At 49.4% G+C, this 19,554-nt stretch overlaps 1 protein-coding gene across 2 annotated transcripts in view; it reads left to right on the top strand.

Annotated features, from left to right (window-relative positions):
- LOC146024850 (talin-1) overlaps positions 1–19,554 on the top strand; it is a 147,129-nt gene that overhangs the window by 65,617 nt on the left and 61,958 nt on the right. For both annotated transcript variants that reach the window (XM_083155483.1, XM_083155482.1), the window contains 5 exons: positions 3,417–3,545; positions 3,916–4,018; positions 13,400–13,608; positions 13,750–13,869; positions 15,225–15,422. In XM_083155483.1, the coding sequence (XP_083011609.1) occupies positions 3,417–3,545; positions 3,916–4,018; positions 13,400–13,608; positions 13,750–13,869; positions 15,225–15,422 (759 nt within the window). The remainder of the gene's footprint in view (positions 1–3,416; positions 3,546–3,915; positions 4,019–13,399; positions 13,609–13,749; positions 13,870–15,224; positions 15,423–19,554) is intronic.

Here is a 19,554-nt window from a genome sequence, read left to right as displayed (position 1 = left end):
TTGGTCAGTTACTGATGGTGTGTATGGTGGTGGCTGGTCAGTTACTGACGGTGTGTATAATGGCGGCTGGTCAGTTACTGGTGGTGTGTATGGGGGTGGCTGGTCAGTTACTGGTGGTGTGTATGGGGGTGGCTGGTCAGTTACTGGTGGTGCGTATGGGGGTGGCTGGTCAGTTACTGATGGTGCGTGAGGTGGTGGCTGGTCAGTTACTGGATGTGTGTGAGGTGTCAGCTGGTCAGCTACTGGAGCTGTGTAAGGTGATGGCTGGTCAGTTACTGGCGTTGTGTATGGTGATGGCTGGTCAGTTACTGGTGGTGCGTGAGGTGGTGGCTGGTCAGTTACTGGATGTGTGTGAGGTGGCAGCTGGTCAGCTACTGGAGGTGTGTAAGGTGATGGCTGGTCAGTTACTGGCGTGTATGGTGATGGCTGGTCAGTTACTGGTGGTGCGTGAGGTGGGGGCTGGTTAGTTACTGGTGGTGTGTATGGTGGTGGCTGGTCAGTTACTGGTGGTGCAGGAGGCAGAGGCTGGTCAGCTACAGGTGGTGTGTATGGTGGTGGCTGGTCAGTTACTGGCGGTGCATGAGCTGGCGGATGGTCAGTTACTGGAGAGGTGTGAGGTGGCAGCTAGTCAGTTACTGGCGTTGTGTATGGTGGCGGCTGGTCATTTACTGGTGGTGTGTGAGATGGCGGCTGGTCAGTTACTGGTGGTGTGTGAGATGGCTGCTGGTCAGTTACTGGTGGTGTGTGAGATGGCTGCTGGTCAGTTACTGGTGGTGCGTGAGGTGGTGGCTGGTCAGTTACTGGTGGTGCGTGAGGTGGCGGCTGGTCAGTTACTGGAGGTGCGTGAGGTGGTGGCTGGTCAGTTACTGGATGTGTGTGAGGTGGCAGCTGGTCAGCTACTGGAGGTGTGTAAGGTGATGGCTGGTCAGTTACTGGCGTTGTGTATGGTGATGGCTGGTCAGTTACTGGTGGTGCGTGAGGTGGGGGCTGGTCAGTTACATGTAGTGTGTATGTTGATGGCTGGTTAGTTACTGGCGGTTTGTATGGTGGCAGCAGGTCAGTTACTGACGGTGTGTATGGTGGCGGCTGGTCAGTTACTGGTGGTGTGTATGGTGGTGGCTGGTCAGTTACTGGTGGTGCGTGAGGTGGTGGCTGGTCAGGTACTGGTGGTGCGTGAGGTGGTGGCTGGTCAGTTATTGGTGGTGCATGAGGTGGCAGCTGGTCAGTTACTGGAGGTGTGTGAGGTAGCAGATGGTCAGTTACTGGAGAGGTGTGAGGTGGCATCTGGTCAGTTACTGACGGTGTGTATGGTGGCGGCTGGTTAGTTACTGGTGGTGTGTATGGTGGTGGCTGGTCAGTTACTGGCGGTGCATGAGCTGGCGAATGGTCAGTTACTGAAGAGGTGTGAGGTGGCAGCTAGTCAGTTACTGGTGTTGTGTATGGTGGTGGCTGGTCAGTTACTGGTGGTGCGTGAGGTGGTGGCTGGTCAGTTACTGGAGGTGTGTGAGGTGGCAGATGGTCAGTTGCAGGTGGTGTGTATGGTGGTGGCTGGTCAGTTACTGACGGTGTGTATGGTGGTGGCTGGTCAGTTACTGGCGGTGCATGAGCTGGCGGATGGTCAGTTACTGGAGAGGTTTGAGGTGGCAGCTAGTCAGTTACTGGTGTTGTGTATGGTGGTGGCTGGTCAGTTACTGGTGGTGCGTGAGGTGGCGGCTGGTCAGTTACTGGAGGTGTGTGAGGTGGCAGATGGTCAGTTGCAGGTGGTGTGTATGGTGGTGGCTGGTCAGTTACTGACGGTGTGTATGGTGGTGGCTGGTCAGTTACTGGAGGTGTGTGAGGTGGCAGATGGTCAGTTACTGGAGGTGTGTGAGGTGGTGGCTGGTCAGTTACTGGTGGTGCAGGAGGCAGAGGCTGGTCAGCTACAGGTGGTGTGTATGGTGGCGGCTGGTCAGTTGCTGACTGTGTATGGTGGTGTCTGATCAGTTACTGGAGGTGTGTGAGGTGGCGGATGCTCAGTTACTGGAGGTGTGTGAGGTGGCAGCTGGTCAGTTACTGACGGTGTGTATGGTGGCTGGTCAGTTACTGACGGTGTGTATGGTGGCTGTTCAGTTACTGACGGTGTGTATGGTGGTGGCTGGTCAGTTACTGGTGGTGTGTAGGGGGGTGGCTGGTCAGTTACTGGCGTTGTGTATGGTGATGGCTGGTCAGTTACTGGTGGTGCGTGTGGTGGGGGCTGGTCAGTTACGTGCAGTGTGTATGGTGGCGGCAGGTCAGTTAGCGGCGGTGCATGAGCTGGCAGATGGTCAGTTACTGGAGAGGTGTGAGGTGGCAGCTAGTCGGTTACTGGCGTTGTGTAGGGTGGCGACTCGTCAGTTACTGGTGGTGTGTGAGGTGGCGACTGGTCAGTTACTGGTGGTGTGTGAGGTGGCGACTGGTCAGTTACTGGTGGTGTGTGAGGTGGCGACTGGTCAGTTACTGGTGGTGTGTGAGATGGCGGCTGGTCAGTTACTGGTGGTGTGTGAGATGGCTGCTGGTCAGTTACTGGTGGTGTGTGAGATGGCTGCTGGTCAGTTACTGGTGGTGCGTGTGGTGGTGGCTGGTCAGTTACTGGTGGTGCGTGAGGTGGCGGCTGGTCAGTTACTGGAGGTGTGTGAGGTGGCAGCTGGTCAGTTACTGGAGGTGTGTAAGGTGATGGCTGGTCAGTTACTGGCGGTGCGTGAGGTGGCGGCTGGGCAGTTACTGGCAGTGTGTGAGGTGGCAGCTGGTCAGTTACTGGCGGTGTGAGGTGGCGGCTGGTTAGTTACTGGTGGTGTGTATGGTGGTGGCTGGTCAGTTACTGGCGGTGCATGAGCTGGCGGATGGTCAGTTACTGGAGAGGTGTGAGGTGGCAGCTAGTCAGTTACTGGCGTTGTGTATGGTGGCGGCTGGTCATTTACTGGCGGTGTGTGAGGTGGCGACTGGTCAGTTACTGGTGGTGTGTGAGATGGCGGCTGGCCAGTTACTGGTGGTGTGTGAGATGGCGGCTGGTCAGTTACTGGTGGTGTGTGAGATGGCGGCTGGTCAGTTACTGGTGGTGTGTGAGATGGCTGCTGGTCAGTTACTGGTGGTGTGTGAGATGGCTGCTGGTCAGTTACTGGTGGTGTGTGAGATGGCTGCTGGTCAGTTACTGGCGGTGTGTGAGATGGCGGCTGGTCAGTTACTGGCGGTATATTAGATGGCGGCTGGTCAGTTACTGGTGGTGTGTGAGATGGCTGCTGGTCAGTTACTGGTGATGTGTGAGGTGTCGGCTGCTCGGTTCCTGGGAATGCGTGCGGTGGTGACTAGTCTGATAGAAGTATTTTGTGGAGATGTTAGGTGCTGTGACAGTGCCGGTGGGTGGGGCTGGTGAGCTCTGGGATAATCACTGTATCTATCAGGCGCAGGAGGCCTGTGGCCCTCTGGAGATTGATTCGGCTTTGAGTCTTATCCAGTCCTTGGAGCGAGATCTACAAGAGGCAAAAGCTGCAGCAAGAGAGGGGAAATTGCAGCCGTTACCTGGGGAAACTGTGAGTAAGAGGAGACGGGAATTGTGGTGGTGTGCTATAGACCTGGGGTAGTAGATAGCTCATACAGTAGGTGCCCTCACGTTAGTTACCTCTATAGGACTGTCCTAGGGTAATGTTCTACTGGGGGTGGTCTCGTTGGGTGATATGGGGGTCTGATAAGTCTGATGATGGGTGGGGTGGTATGTGGGTCTGGTGATGGGTGGGTTGACGTGAGCATGGGTGGGTTGACGTGAGCTCGTTGGGTGGTATGTGGGTCTGATGGGGTGACATGGGCTCGTGTGGTATGTGGGTCTGGTGGCATGGGGGATTGGTGGTTAGTGGACATGGCAGACACCAGCGTGATGTGTATTTGGTGCTGTGTGTTACACAGATGGAGAAGTGCTCTCAGGACCTGGGAAGTAGCACTAAGGCTGTGAGTTCCGCCATCGCTCAGCTAATTGGGGAGATCGTCCATGGCAATGAGAACTACACAGGTCAGAGCCTAACCAATGTGCCCTGTGACCCTACAGCTCTAAGCATCGCCCACGTGGTGTCCCCAGTGTCTGCTCTTGTGGCACTACTTTCCCTTTCTTCTTCCCACTCTCAGCAACTCATTATTTCTTTCATACGTTAGACCAGGCATTCCCAACCACGGTCCTCAAGGCACACCAACAGTGCAGGTTTTAGTGATATCCAGGCACAGATGGTTTATTCAGAATCCCTCAGATACTAATTAAGTCACCTGTGCTCAAGCCTGGATATCTACAAAACCTGCACGGTTGGTGTGCCTTGAGGACCGTGGTTGGGAATGCCTGCGTTAGATTCTCTGTGTTCTCTCATTCCTGCATTTGCTTTAACCACCTCTCCCTCCTCATATCGGTCTCTCCCCCCCATATCGGTGTGTCCCCCCCCCCCATATCTGTCTCTCTCCCCCCTCATCTATATCTCTCTCCCCCTCATCTCTATCTCTCCCCCCCTCATCTATATCTCTCTCCCCCCTCATCTATATCTCTCTCCCCCCCCTCATCTATATCTCTCCCCCCCCCTCATCTATATCTCTCTCCCCCCTCATCTATATCTCTCCCCCCCTCATCTATATCTCTCTCCCCCCCTCATCTATACTCTCTCCCCCCTCATCTATATCTCTCTCCCCCTCATCTATATCTCTCTCCCCCCTCATCTATATCTCTCTCCCCCCTCATCTATATCTCCCCCCCTCATCTATATCTCCCCCCCCTCATCTATATCTCCCCCCCCTCATCTATATCTCCTCCCCCTCATCTATATCTCCCCCCCCTCATCTATCTCTCTCCCCCCCTCATCTATCTCTCTCCCCCCCTCATCTATCTCTCTCCCCCCCTCATCTATCTCTCTCCCCCCCTCATCTATCTCTCTCCCCCCTCATCTATCTCTCTCTCCCCCCTCATCTATATCTCTCCCCCCTCATCTATATCTCTCCCCCCCTCATCTATATCTCTCCCCCCCTCATCTATATCTCTACCCCCCTCATCTATATCTCTCCCCCCCTCATCTATATCTCTCTCCCCCCTCATCTATATCTCTCTCCCCCTCATCTATATCTCTCTCCCCCCCCTCATCTATATCTCTCTCCCCCCCTCATCTATATCTCTCTCCCCCCCTCATCTATATCTCTCTCCCCCCCTCATCTATATCTCTCTCCCCCCCTCATCTATATCTCTCTCCCCCCTCATCTATATCTCTCTCCCCCCTCATCTATATCTCTCTCCCCCCTCATCTATATCTCTCTCCCCCCATCATCTATATCTCTCCCCCCATCATCTATATCTCTCCCCCCATCATCTATATCTCTCTCCCCCCCTCATCTATATCTCTCTCCCCCCCTCATCTATATCTCTCTCCCTCCCTCATCTATATCTCTCTCCCTCCCTCATCTATATCTCTCTCCCCCCCTCATCTATATCTCTCTCCCCCCCTCATCTATATCTCTCTCCCCCCCTCATCTATATCTCTCTCCCCCCCTCATCTATATCTCTCTCCCCCCCTCATCTATATCTCTCTCCCCCCCTCATCTATATCTCTCTCCCCCCCTCATCTATATCTCTCTCCCCCCCTCATCTATATCTCTCTCCCCCCCCTCATCTATATCTCTCTCCCCCCCCTCATCTATATCTCTCTCCCCCCCCTCATCTATATCTCTCTCCCCCCCCTCATCTATATCTCTCTCCCCCCTCATCTACATCTCTCTCCCCCCCTCATCTACATCTCTCTCCCCCCCTCATCTACATCTCTCTCCCCCCCTCATCTATATCTCTCTCCCCCCCTCATCTATATCTCTCTCCCCCCCTCATCTATATCTCTCTCCCCCCCTCATCTATATCTCTCTCCCCCCCTCATCTATATCTCTCTCCCCCCCTCATCTATATCTCTCTCCCCCCCTCATCTATATCTCTCTCCCCCCCTCATCTATATCTCTCTCCCCCCCTCATCTATATCTCTCTCCCCCCCTCATCTATATCTCTCCCCCCCCCCTCATCTATATCTCTCCCCCCCCCCTCATCTATATCTCTCCCCCCCCCCTCATCTATATCTCTCCCCCCCCCCCTCATCTATATCTCTCCCCCGCCCTCGTCTATATCTCTCCCCCCCCCTCATCTATATCTCTCCCCCCCCCTCATCTATATCTCTCTCCCCCCCTCATCTATATCTCTCTCCCTCCCTCATCTATATCTCTCTCCCCCCCTCCATCTATTTCTCCCCCCCCCCCCCTCCATCTATTTCTTTCCCCCTCTCATCTATCCCCCCCCCCCCCCCCCCCCCTCATCTATTTCTCCCCCTCTCATCTATTTTTCTCCTACGATCCCCATGGCAGCCATAACACTGGGATATCTTCCCTCCTAGTTTAGACAGGATCTTTTTCAGGGACCGCCCACCTTGGGTATATCAGGCTCCTCCTCCCATCCCTCTGTGTCTTTATTTCCTGCCTCCGTTAGTTAGGCAGAGCAGGGGTTTTATTTTTGTTTCTAGCAGGGTTACCTCTATTACAGCTGGAGCTGGTAGGGTGGCTCCCTGGGAAGAAGGATAGTATGTGAAGAGTGTGGTCTGTAGATTTCTGCCTCACATACTACATATATACCTGTCATATTCTCTCTTAAAAAAATTCATGGCATTATGGTACCTGTAGTGCGCCAGCGTGACGGCCGTTACCGGTGGTCTGTGGACGAGTATCGGTGCAGAGAAAAGCTGTCTAGAGACCTGTAGGTCTGGGAGAGCGGGGACTGCATGCTGCGTCGTCTCTGGCAGAAGGGGCGGAAGTGCGCGAAAGCCTTCACTTCCGCCCAGTGCTGATGCAGGTGCGCCAACTAAACAGGTCCCCTGGAAACTCGGCTGGTGAATTTTAGTTCCGCTTGGCCATTCTGATACTGCAATTGCGGTAAGAATGGGGTTAAGGCGCCATATTTAAACCTGCATGTGCTAGCATGGCTGTCAGTCTATGCAGCGTGTTTATGGACTTCAGGATGGAGCAGCCTTCTTCCCCTAAGCCTGTTGATGCCCAGGAGAGGTAAACCCTTTGTTTTTATGGGCATTAGATGTTTTATTTCTAGCATAGTTAGTAATAGCATTTCTTGGTTGTCTTGTAGTGTGCCTTCTTCACCGATTCCTAAAAAGAAAACAGCCAAGAAGAAATGTTTATCTTATACATGCATGTCCTGTGATAATAAGTTTAATGCATCGCAGTAATCCGCTTCTTGTCACCAATGTATGGAGTCTCAAGTTAAACTGACTAAGCAGAATGAACAAACAGATGTATTGAAAAATTTAATGGAGTGGATGAAGAAATCCTTTGTTTCTAAAGAGGAATTTAAACAGTCCCAGACTCCTAAAAGATCCAGGTCTCTAGCAGAGTTCTCTCAGGAGGAAGAGTATCTCCCTGAAGAGGCTGATGTACAGGTTGTTGATTCTGAAGAGGCATCAGGGGAGGTTGAAGAGCCTAGAGCATTCCATTCAGAGCTTGTAGAAAGTGTATTAAAGAATATTTACAAAGCAATGAATTATAAAGAAACTCCGTGTACTTCTGATGAAAACCCACTATGTGAAGATAGATCAAAGAAAAATAGGGTGTTTCCTGTACATAAAGTAGTAAGAGAATTGATAACCAATGAGTGGTCAAATGTGGATAAGAGAGCCAGGTCTAATAACAGATTGGAGAAAATGTATCCATATAAAGATGAGGAGTTCTTGAATTGGTGCCTGATTCCGAAAGTGGATGGGGCAGTGGCAGAGATTGTGCCCAAGACCACTATTCCTGTGGAGGACGGAGCAGCATTCCGTGACGCAATGGACAGAAAAATGGAGAATGTGCTGTGCAAGGTACATCAGCTTCATCATTGAAGGCTAGCGTGGCAACCGCCTCAGTGACAAGAGCATTAATATTATGGGCAACTAATTTGCATACAGACCTAGAGGATAATATTTCCAAGCAATATCTTCTAAGAAATATTGAAGTTATACAAAAGGTCATTGACTATCTCTGTGAAGTTTCTCTGGATACAGTCTCGTTGGCAGCAAAGAACATAGCAGCAGGAGTCACTGCTAGAAGGGCACTTTGGCTGAAGCCTTGGAGTGCGGATGCTACAGTAGTTCAAAGAATAGATTGATTATGTTACCGTGTGAAGGGTCTTAACTGTTTGGGTTTAAATTGGATACCATGATCCAAAAACTATCTGGAGGAAAATCTACCAGACTGCCTCAAGATAAAATAAATAAATTCCCTATCCCAACTTCCAGCAGGCAGAACTATAGGGATTATAAGGAAGCAAAGACTTACCGTCCTGGTCGTCCCTACTACAGACGGGGCAATCCGAACACATCTAGACAAGCCTTTCGCCAGTCCTTTCGGCGAGGAGCTAGATCATGACTATACAATGAATGTAGGGGCAAGACTTCTTCAATACTCAGAGATCTGGAAGAAGACTGTCTCAGACAAGTGGGTGTTGAACATCATTCAAGATGGTTACAAGATAGAATTCCTGACAGTTCCCTATCGGGACAGATTCATGTTATCTAGAACACCAACAGACAAAGAACAAAGAAAATAATTGTTTCAGAAAATTCTTCAATTAAAGAAGTTATGAGCTATAGAAGAAGTTCCGGAAGATCAGAAGAAAGAGGGATTCTACTCGAACCTCTTCTTGGTAAAGAAGAAGACGACAGGTGGTGGACCATCTTGGATCTGAGGGATCTCAACATCTTGATAAAGACTTTGAAATTTCGAATGGAGACGTTAAAATCCATAGTCATGGGGATCAAGAGGCACAACTTCCTAGCATCAATAGACTTGAGGGACGCCTATTACCATGTGGGAGTATATCCCAAATACAGAAAATTTCTAAGGTTTGCAGTATTGGATCATCACTTCCAGTTTACATGCCTGCCCTTTGGCCTCAAGACCTCTCCCAGAGTCTTTACGAAGGTATTGATACCACTAATGGCAGAATTAAGGCAGAGAAATATCCAAATATGGCCTTATCTGGACGACCTGCTCATAGTAGGGGAAACCAGAGAAGTGGTTCAGCAGAATGTAGAAGCAACTATCGAATTCCTACAGAGTCATGGATGGATCATCAATGGAGAGAAGAGACAGTTACAACCGACTCAAGCTATTCAGTTTCTGGGGGTACAGATCGACACAGTGAGGTTCTCAATAGCTCTGCCTCCAGAAAGGTGTCTCAAGATAGGTCTGCTGACAAGAACACGGTTACAGAGAAAGAAGTTTCAGCTGTCCTTGGTGTTGCAACTATTAGGAATGGTGGCTTCATGCATCCATGTGATTCCGTGGGCACAATGGAACATGCAGACTCTACAATGGCAATTTCTCTCATTCACAAAATGCTGCTACAACAATCATCAGTTGGTATCTTTAAAGCCCAAGACGAGAAGGTCTCTGAGGTGGTGGACAGAAGGTCTAGATTCAAGATTTACCAGTCTGGAGTCTCCAGAGTATCTAGTTCTGACCACAGATGCAAATCTAGTGGGTTGAGAGGCCCATATACTGGGAACATCAGTCCAAGGTGTATGGTCACTAGAAGACAGTCTCAAATCTTCAAACACAAGGGAGTTATCTCACTTGAGAATCATGACAGACAACAGAACAGTAGTCTCTTATGTCAATCACCAAGGTGGCACCAGGTCCAGATTTCTGATGGAAGTCTCAGAAAGAATTATGCGTTGGGCAGAGAAGAATCTATAGTCCATCTCAGCAATTTATATTCCAGGTCCAGAAAATGTGGTGGCGGACTTCTTAAGTCACAAGGAAGTTCTCCCAGGAGAATGGGAACTGAACAGCGAAGTTTTCGAGATGATTGTGAAGAGGTTGGGAAGGCCGGAGGTAGATCTCATGGCTCAGTTTACCAACAAGAAGGTGAAAGACTTTTACTCAAAATTCTATCACCCGCAAGCCCAAGCCTTGGATGCTCTTTCAATAAAATGGCTGTTCAATCTGGGTTCTGTATTCCCTCCTATCCCAATGATAGACAAAGTGCTAAAGAAGAAAAGAGAAGACAAGGTGGTAGTCATAGCGATCTTGCCTTTCTGGCCCAGGAGGCCTTGGTTCTCAACAGCACTCAGAATGTCATTACAGAAGCCATGGAGTCAACCAGTCCGACAAGATCTACTGAGTCAGGGACCAATCTATCATCCAGATCCAAATATGTTCTCCTTAAGGGCATGGAAATTGAGCGGCAGATATTAGGGCGATACAACTTATCTAATCAAGTCACCTCTATGATTCTGGAGGCTAGAAAGAAGGTGTCTTCTCTAGCTTACTATAAAACTTGCACAACACTTTTGTTGGTAAGCTGCTCAATCAGAGGTGTGTCATTCAGGTGCCAAAAGGGGAGGGGTAATTCTGTCTAGGAAAAAACATTTTGTATCCCAATTGCACACTGAATGAGAAAATAACTACATATTAATCAGATAATACAGAGATCTTGGTTGCATATATCTGCAGATATAGGGCTAAGCCCCCAGGCCGGACGTCAAGGCCTCTCTGTCACTGGGGGTCCCTAATACTGGGTATGGGTCTGGGGTGTGGGCCCCCAACATGCCGACACAGGCTGAGTACTCCAGGGCAGCACACAAATGAAAATTAGTAAGGGTTAATAAGAAGCACATAAGTGCTATGTAGGGAAGTGAAGGTGGAATTAAAATACAAAATATATACAATGTGATAGGAAAAATAAGAGTTAATAAAGTGTTAGGGTGTGCTACCCTGGATCAGACCAGCCCTACCAACACAGGGGGCACCACATTCCCAAACCCATCCCATAAGCAATAACATATATGTCTGGGCTTAATAGCCCAGTGTAAGGCCACATGATAATGGCGTATAACGTCTGAGAGCCAGCTTACCTGGAGATACCCCTGGCTTCTCCAATGGCACTCAGGTGTCAGCAATCCCTCCTAATGCTTACCCATCTATGCCTCTCACCTGCACAACACTTTTGTTGGTAAGCTGCTCAATCAGAGGTGTGTCATTCAGGTGCCAAAAGGGAGGGGTAATTCTGTCTAGGAAAAAACATTTTGTATCCCAATTGCACACTGAATGAGAAAATAACTACATATTAATCAGATAATACAGAGATCTTGGTTGCATATATCTGCAGATATAGGGCTAAGCCCCCAGGCCAGACGTCAAGGCCTCTCTGTCACTGGGGGTCCCTAATACTGGGTATGGGTCTGGGGTGTGGGCCCCCAACATGCCGACACAGGCTGAGTACTCCAGGGCAGCACACAAATGAAAATTAGTAAGGGTTAATAAGAAGCACATAAGTGCTATGTAGGGAAGTGAAGGTGGAATTAAAATACAAAATATATACAATGTGATAGGAAAAATAAGAGTTAATAAAGTGTTAGGGTGTGCTACCCTGGAGCAGACCAGCCCTATAAACACAGGGGGCACCTATAAAACTTGGCTTAAATTCATTGCTTGGGGACAATTCAAGAACAAATTTCATGAGATTCCTGCAACCACAGTTTTGCAATTTCTGTTTGACGGATTCGAAATGGGCCTGGCTAATGGAACAATTAAAGCTCAACTTTCTGCATTATCAGTATTACTCGACCGTAGTCTGGCAGAGGAGAAGGTGGTAGAGATTTTCAAGGGCAATTAAGAGAATTAGATCGCCCATAAAATCTTTAGTCGCACCCTGGGACTTAAATTTAGTTCTGTCAGTCCTATCAAAACAACCGTTTGAACCACTTTCAGAGATACCCATGAAGTTCCAGTCTTGGAAGGTGGTCTTCCTGATCGCGATCACTTCGGCAAGAAGAATTAGCAAACTGCAGGCCGTAGGGATAGAACAACCTTACCTGGTAATATTTCCAGAGTAGTCCTAAGGACAGATCCTGACTTTTTACCCAAAGTAATATCTTCATTTCACTGTAACCAAGATATTATATTACCAAGCTTCTTTCCGAACCCTGTAAATGAAGAACAGGATATATGGCATATGCTGGATATGGTCCGAGCGATATCAATCTACTTGGAAAGAACAGCCATTCTTAGGAAAACGAAACATCTACTGGTGATTCCAGAAGGTCCAAGAAAGGGTTTGGGTCCAGCCAAACAAACCATTGCTAGATGGATCAGGGAAGTAATCATCTATGCATACAAGCAAGAGAAGAAAGAAGTACCCGCTATAATAAAGGCATATTCTACCAGGGCAATCTCGACATCTTAGGCAAAGAAGGCCAAAGCTTCGACAAAAGAAATCTGTCAGGCAGCTACATGGTCTTCGCTGCATACGTCTTCAAAACATTATGCCCTTGATTTGCCAACAGCCCACTTTGGGAGCCATGTTCTTGGAGAAGCTCTGTCAGGGAAGTAATACCCTTCAGAGAATAAATATTTTTGCATATATCATGGTTCCCTCCCTTTATTGGTATGCTTGGGTATGTCCCAGTGTTATGGCTGCCATGGGGATCGTATGAGAAAATTGCGAATTATACTCACCGATAATTCCTTTTCTTCCTAGAGATCCCATGGCAGCCATTTGATTCCCTCCCAGATATGTGTTTTTCAGGAACCTTCAGAACAGAGACATATGAAAGACACAGAGGGATGGGAGGAGGAGCCTGATATACCCAAGGTGGGCGGTCCCCGAAAAAGATCCTGTCTAAACTAGGAGGAGGGAAGATATCCCAGTGTTATGGCTGCCATGGGATCTCTAGGAAGAAAAGGAACTATCGGTGAGTATAATTCGCAATTATCTCCCCCCCCCCCCCTCATCTATTTATCTCTCCCCCCTCATCTATTTATCTCTCCCCCCTCATCTATTTTTCTCCCCCCCCTCATCTATTTCTCCCCCCCTCATCTATTTCTATTATTTTTATTCCCCCCATCTATCTCTCCCCCCCATTTATTTTTATCCCCCCCCTATCTATTTATCTCTCCCCGCCTCATCTATTTATCCCCCCCTCATCTATTTATCTCTCCCCCCTCATCTATTGATCTCTCCCCCCTCATCTATTGATCTCCCCCCCTCATCTATTGATCTCTCCCCCCCCCTCATCTATTGATCTCCCCCCCTCATCTATTGATCTCCACCCCACCCCCCCCCCATACCTATTTCTCTCCCACCCCCACTCCTCTATTTCTCCCCCCCCCCTCATCTATTTCTCCCCCCCCCCTCATCTATTTCTTCCCCCCCCCCCTCAACTATTCCCCCCCTCAACTATTCCCCCCCCCCCCTCATCTATTCCCCCCCCTCATCTATTTCTCTCCCCCCCTCCTCATCTATTTCTCTCCCCCCCCCCTCATCTATTTCTCTCCCCCCCCCCCCCTCATCTATTTCTCTCCCCCATCATCTTTCGCCAACCTCCTCTCTCCCCTGTAGGTCGTGCTGCTCGTGAGGTGGCCCAAGCCCTGCGATCCCTGGCACAGGCAAGTCGTGGCGTGGCTGCCAACTCTGCAGACCCAGCCGTGCAGAACGCAATGTTAGAGTGCGCTGGAGACGTCATGGACAAAGCTGGCAATCTCATTGAGGAAGCAAAGCGAGCTGTGGGCAAGCCGGCAGATGCGGAGAGCCAGCAGAGGCTCGCTCAGGTTGGTGGAAGGATGCAGCCACCAGGGTCCTTGTTATACAGAATTAGGGAATCTCTCCAGATTGAGATCCAGGTACCATTATGGTTCCGTGGAGTACTAGGAGCTAAAGTTGACTGAACTCTATATGATCTGTTTCTGCAGGTTGCAAAAGCCGTATCTCAGGCTCTGAGCCGATGTGTGAACTGCCTGCCCGGTCAGCGAGATGTCGATGCTGCAATAAAAGGCATTGGAGAAGCCAGTAAGAAGCTCCTGGCGACCTCTGTAAGTTCCATTCCGTGCTTCGTCTTATCTCCAGGAGACTGTGTAGGCATGTGTTCCCTTCCCAGGGATCCTACTAATGTGGTCACTGAGTCAGAGGTCCCTTCCCATGCATCCTACTTAAATGATGATGGGTCACCAAGCAGGGACGGAGTTCCCTTTCCAGGCATCCTAATGACATGGGACTGATGTCCCTTCCCAGGCATCCTATTAACTTAGTGACTGGTCACCAAGCTGGGTCCGAGGTCTATTCCCAGGCATCCCACAAACATGGTGACAGGTCACATTGCTTCCCCCGAAGGTCCATTCCCAGGCATCCTAGTAACATGGAGACTGGTCACCAAGCTGGGTCCTAGATCCCTACCCAGGTGTTGTATTAACATGGTGATGGTTCACCAAGCTGGGTCCTAGATCCATTCCAATTTGTTCTACTAACATGGAGACTGGTAACCAAGTTGGGTCCTAGATCCATTCCAATCTGTTCTACTAACATGGAGACTGGTAACCAAGCTGGGTCCTAGATCCATTCACATCTATCCTATGAACATGGAGACTGGCCACCAAGCTGGGTCCTAGATCCATTCCCATGCATCCTACTAACATGGAGACTGGTCACCAAGGTGGGTCCTAGATCCCTACTCAGGTGTTCTTCTAACATGGAGACTGGTCACCAAGCTCAGTCCAAGGTCTATTTCCAGGTTTTCTTTTAACATGGAGACTGGTCACCTAGCTGGGTCCTAGATCCCTACCTAGGTGTTCTACTACCATGGTGATGGTACACCAAGCTGGGTCCTAGATCCATTCCCATGCATCCTACTAACATCGTGATTGGTTACCAAGCTGGGTCCTAGATCCCTACCCAGGTGTTCTACTAACATGGAGACTGGTCACATAGCTGGGCCCAAGCTCCATTCCCAGGCATTGGGCCCAAGCTCCATTCCCAGGCATCCTGCTAACATGGATACTGGTCACTTTGCTGGGTCCTAGATCCATTCCTAGGCATCCTCCTAACATGGAGACTGGTCACCAAGCTGGGTTCCAGATCCCTTCCCAGGTGTTCTACTAATATGGAGACTGGTCACATAGCTGGGCCCAAGCTCCATTCTCAGGCATCCTGCTAACATGGAGACTGGTCACCAAGCTGGGTCCAAGGTCCATTCCCAGGCATCCTACTGATATGGTGACTGGTCACCAAGCTGGATGTGAAGTCCATTCCCAGGCATCCTCTAACATGGAGACTGGTCACCAAGCTGGGTCCTAGATCCCTTCCCAGGTGTTCTACTAATATGGAGAGGTCTTACTAACATGATGATGGGTCACACAGATGTATTTGCTGATTGCTGTTTCCCAACTCTCAGTTCCCACCCAGCAACAAGAACTTCCAGGAAGCTCAGAGCCAGCTGAATCAGGCAGCCGCCGGTCTGAACCAATCTGCAAATGAGCTTGTCCAGGCGTCTAGGGGAACCCCACAGGACCTCGCCAAAGCTTCTGGCAAATATGGGCAGGACTTCAAAGAGTTTCTTCAAGCCGGAGTGGAGATGGCGGGACAGTCTCAGGTGGGTTATATGGGGGATTGTTCTCTGTAGCTGTCATCTATTAAATAAGGTGCCACAAACCTCTGAGCGTGCCAGTCTCTCTCTCTCTCTCTCTCTCTCTCTCTCTCTCTCTCTCTCTCTCTGTACGTCTATTTATGTGTCTCTCTCTATATATATATCTATCTATATATCTATCTATCTATATATATATCTCCACTTCAACGGCACTCACGGATATAGATAACGCTTCACTCAGCTGTAGTTATCAACGTTTCGAAATCACTTTATTTCGTCATCAGGATATAAAAGACATGAAACATTAACTCACCTTATATTCCACCAGCACCGCTATGTCTTTTATACCCTGATGACGAAATAAAGTGATTTCGAAACGTTGATAACTACAGCTGAGTGAAGCGTTGTCTATATCCGTGAGTGCCGCTGAAGTGGAGATATATTGGGTGACCCCGGAATGGAGGTTACATTGAGGGCACCGGAGCCAGTTTGTTATATATAGATATATATATATATATATATATATAGCAGACAGCAATTGCGTGGCACTCTGGATACTTTTTCTCATAAATAAACGGCAGACACTGTAGTAATATATAAATAATATTACAGTGACGCAAAAAAGTAATTTGGACAGCCACGGATTTTGCAAGTTGTCCCACTTATAAAGATGAGAGAGGTCTGTAATTTCCATCATACAGTAGGCACACTTCCACTGTGAGACAGAATGTGGGGAAATACAGGAAATCACATTGTACTGTATGATTTATAAACAATTTATTTCTATCCTCTTGCGTTAAATAAATATTTGGACAATCATAAAGTTACACTCAGTACTTTGTAATATAACCTCGGTCGGCAATTACAGAGGTCAAACGTTTCCTGTGGTTCGTGACCAGTTTTGCGCACACTGGAGCAGGTATTTTGGCCACTCTTCCTGCAGCTCTTCTCTAGATCTGTCATGTTTTGGGGCTGTCGCCAGGAAAAAACGGGCTTTCAACTCCCTCCACAGATTTTCGATTGGGTTAAAGTCAGCAGACTGTCTAGGCCACTCCAGGACCTTGAAATGCTTCTTATGGAGTCACTACTTAGCTGCCCGAGTGGTGTGTTTGGGGACATTGTCATGCAGGAAGACCCAGCCACGTTCCGTCTTCAATTCTCTTACTGAGGGAAAGAGGATTTTGGCCAAAATCTCACTATACATGGCCCCATTCATCCTCTCCTTAATACGAGCACCAGAAAGGTTAAACTTCAGCCCCGGGTCCTCTACCCCGCCTCCAGGCTACTAGCTACTCAGAGAGGGGCTGCATTATGCAGCCTTCTGATTTTTAAACTTTATTTTACACTGTTAGACCCCTGCGCTGCCACCCCATCACCTGGACCCAGCAGCCGCACACTACCCAAGTTGGCTGCCACAGAGGAGGTGTATCCGGCTGGCCCCGGGCACCTGGATACCAGCCACATAAGGTACCTCACACAACAGGTTACAGTAATTTATGCTCCTGTCGGAGCCCAGTGCCAGATGTTTCTTTGCATTGTATGCCTCTGTATGTGTGCTGTGTCTTATACTGTAATAACACTATCACTGCCTGTCAGACGTATATTGTGTTACCTGTACCAGTGTAGCTGCCTCTTGTACAATGTCAGTGGACAGCAGTGATGACACAGGGGCCCCTATATTGGTGTCCGGCACACGTTGCAAGGCTAGCCTCCCCCAGCTTGTGGAAGGGTTATGCCGACAATGTAGAAAGGGGCATGCCTCTCCTCTCAGGAACCTGCCTGGACCCAGCTTACCCAGGTGACCGCCCCTGCAGCCGGGTCCATCCGCGTCTCAGGCATGTGCCCCCTTTCATCTTGGGGAGGAGCCTGCCTGTGCTCGGGTAATGGCCGTAAGGCTCGGGTCAGGGGGTCTCCTTCCCCCAAACCCCTCCTCCATCATGACACTGATGCAGATGACACTGATGAGGAGGAGGGACAACTGGTTGATGACCGGGACGATGATGATGCTGACGAAGCCCTAAATGGCGACACCGCAGCACGCATCGATGGGGGGGCACTGATAACTGCTGTCAGAGACGTCTTAAATCCCAAACGGACTATGACGGTTTTCCCTAGCTCTACTGAGCTGGAGGAAGTCCTTGGAAATTGCCAAATAGGAAGTTTCCGCTCCCTAAGCGGTTTACTTCTTATTACCCGCTCCCTCCAAAGTTTAGGGTCTGCTGGGAGACGGCTCCCAAGGTTGACGCACACGGTCGCTAAGATTATGCGTTCCTCTACTCTCCCCATTCCAACCGCTTCCCTTAAGGATCCCGCTTTCCGAAAGTTGGAGAACTTTCTTAAGTTCATCTTTACAACCTCTGGGTGGTTGCGTGGCCTAGCCTGGCGTCTGCCTGGGTGGCTAATGCCATGGTGGGATGGACTTCTGCCCTCGCCAATATCATTGCAGAGGGGGGTAGTGCAGATAACATGTTGCCTATTATTGACACCATGCATCAAGCTGCACTATATTTGGGGGAGGCTGCATTAGATGCAGCCACACTTACCTCCCGAGCATCCACCTCGGCTGTGACTGCGCGGTGGTCCCTCTCCTGGAAAGTGGATTCCGATTCCAAGCATATACATCTGGCATCCACTCCTCCACATCCCCCACCCTACGTTCCAGTCCTTTTATTTTCAGGTCAGGGGGAGGGGGCAGTCATTCACAGGAGCTCATCCCCAGCCCGAAAAGCCCTCCAAAGCCAAGGGAAAACGTCCCTGGGCCACCAGACGCCCTGACCCCAAGACCGAGGATAAGCCCTCGGCATGACGGGGGTGCGATCCACCTGGGGTATACAAGAGTGGGGGGACGCCTGTTACAGTTTTCAGGCGTTTGGCTGGAATCCGCGACAGACGCGTGGGTTCGGGATGTGGTCTCCCAAGGCTACTCCAAAACCTTTCGCCGTCGTCCACCAAGCTCGTTCTTTTCCACATGTTCTTCCATGGACTTGGAAAAGTGCAGATCTCTGGAGCAGGCCATCTGGAAGCTTCTGTCGCCAGGCGTCATAGCTTCCGTTCCGGTGTATCAGCGAGGCACAGGTTTTTACACCAGCCTTTTCTTGGTTCGGAAAGGCCAACGGGTCTTTCCGTCCCATTCTAAATCTAAAGAGGCTCAAATTTGTCAGGGTCCCAAAGTTCAAGATGGAAACCTTGCGGTCCATTGTTTTGATGTTACAATTGGGGGACTACATGGCTTCCCTCGACATCCAGGATGTGTATCTGCATATCCCCATCAAACAGGAACACTGGTGGTTTCTGAGGTTTGCACTGCAGGACCATCATTTCCAGTTTCAGGCTCTGCCTTTCAGCCTTGCCACGGCACCCAGGGTGTTAACGAAGGTCATGGCGGTAATGTGCAGTACCCTGCGCAACCAGGGTATCCAGATTATTCCATATCTGGACGACCAGTCCAGAACCAGTTGCCCAAGGTTCTTTAGGCACACTTGACCAAGGTTGTAGAGGTCCTGGAATGCCACGGGTGGGTTATCAACTGGCCCAAGTCTTCCATGCTTCCCGCATAATCCTGTCCATCAGCGGATTTACTTGCCAGAGGTATGCTGCAGGGCTCTGCAGTCCCGTGTTCGAGGTCTCCTCTCACTCAGGTGTGTCTCAATCCATGCCTGCATGAAGGTCCTGGGCTCCATTGTGTAGGCCTTCGACATGGCGGGGTATGGCACCGTTCCACTTTCGCCCCCTACAACGGGACATCCTCAGAAAATATTTGCGGTCGTACTCCAATGTATGATCATACCAGATATACAGTTATACAGTATATGCAATGTTCTGCAGCCCCCTCCTCATTGTCTTATCTCCTATATATTAGAATTAGATACTCAGGAAAGGAAAGTATGTTGTGGTGTGTGTGGTGCACCAAGAGAAAATACGAATAAAATATAACCTTTGTGTTCAATGAATGAAGATGCGGCGACTACTGCTCATTTAGAAAATATATATAATAATCGTGCTAGCCTGCACTTTTGAAAATAAATAAGTTACTGGTGATGTATGTGGACCTGGAACCACGATATGTGTCAAAATTGACTAAGAATAAATATTTGTCAAAGTATGTGTGTAAAAAATAAATACATTTGAACAAAATTGG

The sequence above is a fragment of the Crinia signifera genome, chromosome 1, assembly GCF_055691185.1.
Source record: "Crinia signifera chromosome 1, ASM5569118v1, whole genome shotgun sequence".
NCBI lineage: Eukaryota > Metazoa > Chordata > Amphibia > Anura > Myobatrachidae > Crinia > Crinia signifera.
The sequence above is the reverse complement of the archived record's forward strand: the minus strand, read 5'-3'. Positions and strand labels throughout refer to the sequence as shown.